The sequence below is a fragment of the Elephantulus edwardii genome, unplaced genomic scaffold (genome assembly GCF_000299155.1).
Source record: "Elephantulus edwardii isolate Elephantulus edwardi_28Jun2011 unplaced genomic scaffold, EleEdw1.0 scaffold00106, whole genome shotgun sequence".
Lineage (NCBI taxonomy): Eukaryota > Metazoa > Chordata > Mammalia > Macroscelidea > Macroscelididae > Elephantulus > Elephantulus edwardii.
The window spans coordinates 11001435-11010714 of NW_006399856.1; the positions used below are offsets into that span (position 1 = coordinate 11001435).

Here is a 9280-nt window from a genome sequence, read left to right on the forward strand (position 1 = left end):
AAAAAAAAAAAAAAAAAAGCTAAGGAGAGAGGAGTTTAAAACATTAAAAACTTTTAAAAATTGGAAGAGAAGAACTTAGCATTTATCACAGACATAAAACTTATCTTTTGATAATATATGAGTAAGTGAAAAAAGTATGTGTTTTCGGTGAACTTAAAAATGCCCAAAGAGGTACCATCTTTCAAAATTCTTTTCAGGAAGATCAGTTATAGGTGGGAAGGTAGAGGAGTGAGGGCACCATTGAAATAAGAGAAGTACAGGACAGTCTCATTTTAACCTTACCATGTTAGGAAAGAGTCAATTTCTAATGATCTTGAAAAATGCAACAACAAATCCTTAAAGGACTGGTGGGCACTTTTATTTTTACCCATAGTGGTACTGTATTGTAGCAATAACACCAACACAAGAGACAATTTACATACCTGCCTTTAGAAATTGTGTGATTCTGGGTAAAATAATAATTTTGTAGTGTCTGGATTATTTTACACATTGTTATGTGCTGTCGAGTCGCCTGCGACTCATAGCGACCCTATGTACAACTACCCTAAACCCTGCTCTATTCTGTGCCAACCTCACTGTCTCTGACACACCCACCCCGATGACACCAGTCACTGAATCAGTCCACCTCATAGAGGATCTTCCTCTCCTGCGCTGTCTCTTCACCCTCCCAAGCATGATGTCTTTCTTCAAGGACTGGTCCTTTCTTGCAACATGTCCAAAGTATGTCACACAAAGATTCAGAATCCTTGCCTCCAAGGAGCAGCCTGGTTTAACGCTCTTCAGGACGAACCTGTTCATTCAGCCCATGGTATATTCAATACTCCAATATCACAGCTCAGGAGCATCAAGTCTCCTTCTAGCATCCCTAGTCATTGTCTAGCTCTCTGATGCAGAGCAAGTGATTGCAAAGACCATGCTTATATCAGGCACACCTTAGTCTCCAGAGTGACACCATTGTTCTTCAGTACTTTGGAGAGGTCTAACAGCAGAATTTCCCATCACAATGAGTCTTTAATTTCCGGGCTGCTGTTGCCAAGAGTATTGACTGTGGAACCAAACAAACTAAAGCTGTTAACAATCTCAATCTCTTCACCATCAATCCTGATGCTGCCAGTTGGCCCAGTGGTGAGAATTTTTGTTTTCTTGATATTGAGCCTCAATCCATATTTTTTAAATTATTTTAATTATTTTTTATGTGTACCGTCAAATCGGATCTGCCTGGTACAGGAGGAGATTGTCCCCTCCTTCTCTGGAGGAGAGCTATTGATGATTTGCAAGACCATGTCTCCTCAGTTAAGATAGCTGAAGACCGTGGCCCCAACAAGGACTAACACAGTGGATAGAAAAGCCATTTTTCCAAGTTTCTGATACCAAAGAGATTGATTGCCCACATTCTGAATAGCAGCTAGTGGGATTGAACTGCCAAAGAGGTACCACCTTTGGGTTAGCTGTGCAATTCCCTACCTACTAGGCCACCCGAACCTGTAAATTCTTGTCAAACATGTTGTTGTTGTTGTGTGCAGGTGAAGTGAGAACTTACTCATAGCTAACTCTCCAGAGGGTTTTCAGAAGCAGTAAAACACTCTGCCGAGCGTCCCACAGAGCGTCTGTTGAATTCTAACTAAATGCTTTTGGGATTGAAGTGCATCTTCTTATCACTGGCCACCAGAGCTCCCTATCAAATATGTTAATACTCACATTTGCACCCTGGTTTGTCAAACTCTAATACCCTTCTGTTTTTTCTACCTGCCTCTAAAGTATCTCTGGGTTTAGGATGGGGTGAGGGAAGGATTTTTTTCATGTTGTAAAATAGAGTGAATTTTCTTTGTTGTTCAAGAATATTGCCTGGGATATGAAGAATAACAATTAACAATTTTTTAACATTTTCTAAAGATATTCCCATTCTGGAGTTGAAGAACGTCTCGAAACTTCTTCTGCTAAAAAATTAACAGATATAGGAATTAGACGAATCTTTTCTTCAGAGCATGACATTTTCCGGGAAAGTGTAAGGAGATTTTTCCAAGAAGAAGTGGTTCCTCATCACACAGAGTAAGTGGCATGTTTTCCTTTAATGTAATGTACATGAGAAGTATGGTTAAGAACCCTTTTCTAGAAGGCTGTATGTGATTTTACAGGAAAACTAGTGTGTTCTTTGTTTACTGTGTGTAACTGTGTGTTCTGTGTTTTCTAGTGTGTACTGCTCTTCACTAAAATACTCTAGAACACAGAGGTTTTTAAGTTAGTTCAGAGATTTATTTTTCATGAATTCTGAAATATATCCTTCAAAAGCAAAAAAGGGGAGGGAGAGAACAAAAAGCTAACAATAGTTTTTCTATAAACCTGTGATTAAGCGGCAACAAAATATTTGTCAGTTTCCTATTCATCCTCCTTTTGCATCATGAATGAACTGGATCTCGAGTTTACTCTGACTCCTGGTGACCCCACATGTGCCAGAGGACAGTGTTCCATCCAGTTTGTTTCAGTAGCTGATTTTTGAGAAATATGTCACCAGGACTTTCTTCCTAAGTGCCCCTGAGTGGACTCAATGGCCATTCTTTCACTTAGCAGCTGATTGTTCACACTACTCAGGCACTCCCAGAAGTGAATTATAATACACAAAAGGTTAAAAGCCAGCATGCTGTAATTTTTCTGTAAGTAAATTGGCTACTTCAGAGTACTTTTGTGGTAAATTAATGATTAATTACCAATCACCTACCTTATTGTCCAAAAGCTTTAATTTCTATTAAAATGGGATTTTTAATCCTATTAAAATAGGATTTTGCTACACTTCAAAAATTGACTTAATGATAACATTTTTACTATCATTTAGAATAGTATTGAAAAAGTTGTTAAAACAGCTTGTATTTAGGTTTTTATTAATATTTCCTTGGTATGAATTATTAAAACTAGCTAACCTGAATCTACGGCTAAGTTGTTAATGATAAGCAAATAGCTTCTTATCAAAGACAAAAGGAAAAATGAAAAGAAAGAAATATAATACTTTCCTTTAGGAAATATTTTGTTTTTCATCACTGCTTTTAAATTTTGTTGCAGAAAAAAACTGCTAGTAAACATTGAGGTAAAAGATAGCAGAACTATTTTAAGTAAATCGGGAGCTAAGAATAAGAAATCTTTCCAGAGCCACTTTAAAGCGTTAACTACATCAAAACATAAATTACATTTGAACTCCTTCTTTTCAACTTTCCTCAGTATCTTCAAACAGCCCCACCTTTTCTTACATATATCTCACTACCCCTTCAAAAAACAACAAAATAAAACAAAAATTATTTGATTCCTTAACTACCTCCAGCTATTGGGTTTTCATCCTACGATTTTCACTTTTTAAACAAAGCTGAAATTATACTGGGGTGCTATTGGCTCCACCTCATGGTAGCGGTCTGAACGAAATGTTGACTGATCTGTGCACTTTTAACAACAATTGAGTCCATTGTTGGACTGGAAGATGCATTTTTACAACAGTTGAGTCCATTGTTGGACTGAAATACCTAATCCTTTCCAAAGATTCTTTGCAGACTTTTATCAGCTCTTATTTGCTTGTTCCATAGAATAAGCACTTTAAAGACATGCACGGAGCCAGATTCTGTTTTCAGGGCAGGTTGGCCCAGTGCCCATGGCTATGCAGCATTACTAAGCTTGAACCCCAAGAGCATCCAAGAATACCTGTCACGGAATGTGCCCGCAAGTCCAGTAAATAGCCAAAAGACAGAGAAAAGAGAAAGCAGTAAATACAAAGAAGGGAGAAAGAGAAAGAAGTAATAAGTGTCAGATGCAAATAGAAGGCTGTGATCCATATCAAAACTAATTACCTTAAAATGAATCATTCCTGTGTAAATTCAGAGCTGGGGCCTTTAAAATAATATGAGGAAAGCATCTCTGCTTTGTTAAATATTTGCTATCTGCAGATGGGAGAAAGCTGGACAAGTGAGTAGGGAGCTTTGGGAGAAAGCTGGTACACAAGGACTGCTGGGTATCAACGTTCCTGAGGACCATGGTGGCATCGGTGGGGACCTCTACTCAGCGGCTATCGTTTGGGAAGAGCAGTAAGTACAAAGGCATTTGAAGTGGAGTCTTGTTTTGTAAGCATATTGCTTGTCTTTCTGAGATAATGCTATTGAATGTCCTTGGAAAATGAAAAACAGTCTAAATGGTGAGAAACTTTACCACTCTTATACGCGCACATGTTTTTTTGAATGAGAAGATGATGAAATTCACCTTTAAGTTGTTAAAATAGATGTTGGAAAATTAAAAGCTTACTTTATTTATGATAGGCGTAAACAATTATTTTCCCCTTATTAAAAAGATAATTGAAATAGCAGAGTATACAAATATTCTCATAAATATGATAAAATATTCATGTATTTAAAATAAAACCAAGTTGTTAATTGATATATGAGCAAAATATTTGAGCAATTGCTCAAACATGTAAGTTTTTCTTTTTAAATAATAGCAGGCTTTAGTTGTAGTCTCAATCAAATGAAAATTACTCGGAAATATCATTTTGAGTATCAGTGAAACTAGTAAAAAAAATCATAAAACCCAGTGCTGACAAAGTTACAGTAAAAGTAACATATTCATATACTCTTGATGGCAATATAAATTAGAATGATAGTTCTTGAGGATTTTAAAATGAGACTGGATGTTTTTTAAAGTTTGTGCTTTTTTTAAGATCCTACTTTTGAGTATTTAGCTTAAGAAAATATTAAGAAAAATAGAACTTAGAAATCATTATGATAATATAGCTTCCAAATTTGGATACAGTCCAAATGTCTAGCAGTAAAAGAAGGAATAAGTAAATTATGACCTTTAAAGGATCTAGAATAATTTAAAATTATGTTAAAAACTATACCAAGAAGGTAACAGATTTTGGTGAGTGTGATATAATTTAAAACTAGAGCAGCAAAATATAATATGTACACCATATTTGTAATTATACTAGACTGTATCTTTACGACAGTAATAATTTACCAAAACTAAAATGGTTGTGTACTCAATTACAATTGAGTAATAAAATTGTAGATAATTACTTTTAGATTCAATGTATTGAATTTGTTTTAGAGCGCTTTTATTATGTTAGAGGAAGAAATTAAAATGCTATTAAAACAGCAACAGCAGCAGAGAAAGGGGATTTCAAGATTATAGATTCACGGGGAAGCAGCCTTTTGGCATACAATATGAGAAAATTGTTTCAACTTAATTGGCATTTTGGGGTTGTTAATTGCAAATCAAAGAAACTAAACATAGAATAAAGTGTTTCATGTTTTGAACTTTCTTTCTTTTTCTAAGATCATATTCAAATTGTACAGGCCCAGGCTTCAGTCTTCATTCAGATATTGTCATGCCCTATATTTCAAACTATGGCTCAAAAGAACAGATTCAGCACTTCATCCCCCAGATGACTGCCGGCAAATGTATTGGCGCCATAGCAATGACAGAGCCGGGGGCTGGAAGGTAAGAGTAATGGTACCATAGCAAACCCGGCATATACTGAGACAGATGAGTAAAAGGGCCCTAGATTCTGTCATTAGATCACCATAAAGCCTATTACATTAAACTTTATGGAAACCCAGCTTCCCATATCCAAGACCTGTGTCCACTGGAGGGTGACCTTGCCAGGTGTGCACATGAGCTGGGTATGGGTTGCACCAACAGGTGGATTGGGACTTGTACACCTCTGGGCACAGGACAAAGATGGCAGTAGGTGAAGGTGCAAAGAGATAGCCATGGGGACTGGGTCTACAGGTATTGGAAGCATGGCTCTTGCTGGTGGACCTGGCTGCTGCTGCCCTATCTGCCCAGCACCTTCTTGGTCCTGTGCTGCTGCCCAGCACAGGGAGCCTGTGAATACCCTGGGCCCAGCCAGTGCTGTCAGCACTGATAGCAGGAGTGAAGCAGCCTATGCAGACACTGCCCTGTGTTGACAGTGAAAGACTGCACAGCTCCGGATAGTATGAATGAAACCAGAAAGAGCAGAAGAGCAGACCTAGGAGGAGGTGCTGTGGGGAATTGAGATACATCTTGACTCCCTGCTGCTTATTCACTCTATAGAGTTTTGAGGCCTTTAAATTCCTTATTGTTGTTGTTGTTGTTATGTGCTGTCAAGTTGCTTGCGACTCATAGCGACCCTATGTACAACAGCCCTAAACTCCGCTCTGTCCTGTGTCAATCGCACTGTCTCTGACACTCCCATCCCGATTACCCCAGTTACTGAATCAATCCACCTCATAGAGGACCTTCCCCTCCTGCGCTGTCCCTCCACCCCCCCAAGCATGATGTCCCTCTCCAAGGACCGGTCTAATCTGTTGTTGTTGTTGTTGTTGTTAGGTGCCATCAAGTCCAAATTGAAGTCAACTATGACTCATAAAAACCCTAGGAACAACAGATCTAAACTTTGTCCTACCCTATGCTATCCTCATCTCTGATCGATAGAACCCGTTGTTACAGTCACTGTGTCAGTCTGTCCTGTTGAGGGTCTTCTTCTCCTTCTCTGAGTCTTTACCTTTCCCAACGTGAAGCCTTTTTTCCAAGAACTAGTACCTCCTGACAACATGCTCAAAGTATGTGAGATGAAATCCTTGCCTCTAAGGAACACTCTGGTTGAACGTCCTCCAAGACAGACTTGTCTGTTCTTTCGGCAGTCCATTAAGTAAACTCATTAGGATGTAACAATAAACAGAGAGCTTTTTCTCATATAAAGGAAAAATGTATGGAACCTGGGGCATTATGTAGTCAATTTCTACTCAAAGGGTTGTTAGTTGACATCAAAGTATACTGGTATATCTTTTATTAACTTACTTTTTATATACTTAGAATAAAAAGTATAATGTTAAATGATAATAACATGAATGTTCACTATGAGTATCCATTCTCCTGCTAGAAAAACATGCTAGAGATTGATTCTTACAAGAATATAATGCAGTAAGTATCTCCTTGTCTATGAGATTTAAATTATCAGATAAATGATGCTGTATTATCCAACTTTTTTCTTATATTTGCTATAATGCTTGACAGTCGTGATTGAGTCTGCTATGGAAAATTTTTGCACGTGTGTTGCTACTGTCTTACTATGTTGGGAGCTCTGAAGACTCAAAGCAGAGTTTGCAGAGGAAAAGGCATACAGGGCAAAGTGCCGAGAAAACAAGGCACAATCTTCAAAGAACCTCTGCCAGTGAGGTCACAAAGGTGCATTTCTTTCGTCAACAACACATGTAACAACTTGTAACAACACATGTGAAATGTTACCTATAAGGAAGACTTGTTAACATTTAGTACCCAATGTTCTCTGGTTGTGATTTTGTTTGCCTGAGTCTGTTTGTGTAGGCACCTTCTACCTAACATATACCAAAATCCTATATTCCCAGAAGGAAAGCAAATATTCTGGATGAGCCAATTGCTTGCTTAAGATCTTTTTTGGTTCTTGTTATTATCAGGGAGTTGTGGGAACCCATCCAGATTCAGGCTTCTGGTAAGCAGGCCTAACTATGGCCACCTCGAGTGTGCTATGTCAACACTTTCCTGCATAGTTATCTCTTTGGCCCTTGGACTAGGCATCTTTGCAGGAATATTGTCAGTAAGACCCCACACAGCAGGGTGAAATCAACCTAGATATGATCTTGGCCAGTCCCACGATTACCAGTTAAAACAAATCTTACTAACCATAAAGGTTTTTTTTAGAAGGTCAGATACCTTCCTCCTGAAATTTTAATCTTTTTATTAATCTTATCTCGCCCTTAGTTCAGCCATAGCAGAACTAGCATAAGAAGTAGTGGTGTTGTTATTGTTGTGCATTGTCAAGTCATAAGTGACCCACCAGCAGGTCTTCAGAGACTATAAATCACACCGGAGGAGATTGCCCATCTTTTTCCTGAGGAGCATCCGCTAGATTTGAACCATGTGCCTTTGGGTTGGCAGTGCAGTTCCCTACCGCTAGGCCACCAGAGCTGTCTGTTGTAAGGAAGTGTCCTGAAAGTCTTTTAGAACATTGCATGATGTCAAGGTATACACGAGAAGTACAGTCCCAGAGGGAATGTGGTTCTTCTGAAAATACAGAGTTTCTAAACGGCGGGGGGGGACTTATATGTCTGATAGATCTAGTTAGTTTATAATATTGTCAAAGTCTTCTTTTTCCTTCATAATCTGTCTAGTTATGAAGGGATCTCTGGTGTCCTAGTGGGTGAGCAATTGTTGCCAACTCAAAGGGAGGGTGTTGAAATCCACCCGCTACTCATGGGAGCAAGATGGGCAGTCTCCTCTTACTCAGTTTATAACCTTGAAAAACCCACTGGAAGATCAGCTATGAGTTGGTCCTAACTCGATGGCTTACACACACGCACGCACACACGCACACGCTAGCCTAGCCACATTGTTGTTGTTATTATTGTTAAGTGCCATCAAGTCATAGGCAACTCTTAGCGACCCTTTGGACGAAAGTCCTCGACACTTGTGTGCATGGCTTGCATCCTTTCTCCATATTCATAGGGTTTCTGGAGGCAAGCTATTTACTGAAGTGGATGCCACTCCTGCTTCCAAGCTTTTTTAACCGGGGAGTGCCACCAAACACTGTCTACCACAGGTAACCATTAGTCTAACCACATAGTAAGATATAAATCAAACATAAAGCTCTCTAGGTTTTTGCCAGAGTCCAAATGTATAACATACATCCAATGCAGGACACACCCCTGAGATTTCCTCTTAACCAGATAAACCAGATCATATCTTACCATAGAGGAAGTTCCTTACAATCAAGTAAGACTAATCATTAAGCCGCTAAACCTGTCTCATTAACATCATAGAGATTAGAATGACACAACATTTAGGATAGTCACATTATACTGAGAACGATGGCCACATTTTCACACACAAATAATCATTATGTACCCATATACATATAAATGCGCGCACACACACACACACACACACACACACCTCTGTTGGCCTAGTGGCAAGAAACTGCATTGCAATCCCAAAGGCATGCTGTTTGGGTCCACCAGCTGTTCCACAGGAGAAAGATGGGCAATCTCTCTCTCATGTGAGTAACTGCCTCTGAAAACCCGCTGGAGGGTCAGCTGTGAGTCAGCTCCAACTCAATAGTACACAACAACTTACATATCATTAACAACCTGTGTTATGCAGAGAATACAACCTTACTCCAGAAAATGAAGAAGACTTGAAGGCCTTTCTGCAGAAGATCAAAGACTTCAACATTAATTACATCTCATCATCTAGAAAACAAAACCCCTCACCTCTGAACCAATAGGCAACA

At 38.9% G+C, this 9280-nt stretch overlaps 1 protein-coding gene across 1 annotated transcript in view; it reads left to right on the forward strand.

The window, feature by feature from the left end:
- The window catches only part of ACADL (acyl-CoA dehydrogenase, long chain), a 49343-nt gene that overhangs the window by 1988 nt on the left and 38075 nt on the right, over window positions 1–9280 (forward strand). Inside the window, exons 2-4 of the mRNA XM_006891957.1 lie at window positions 1894–2049; window positions 3924–4061; window positions 5305–5469. Of these exons, the coding sequence (XP_006892019.1) occupies window positions 1894–2049; window positions 3924–4061; window positions 5305–5469 (459 nt within the window). The remainder of the gene's footprint in view (window positions 1–1893; window positions 2050–3923; window positions 4062–5304; window positions 5470–9280) is intronic.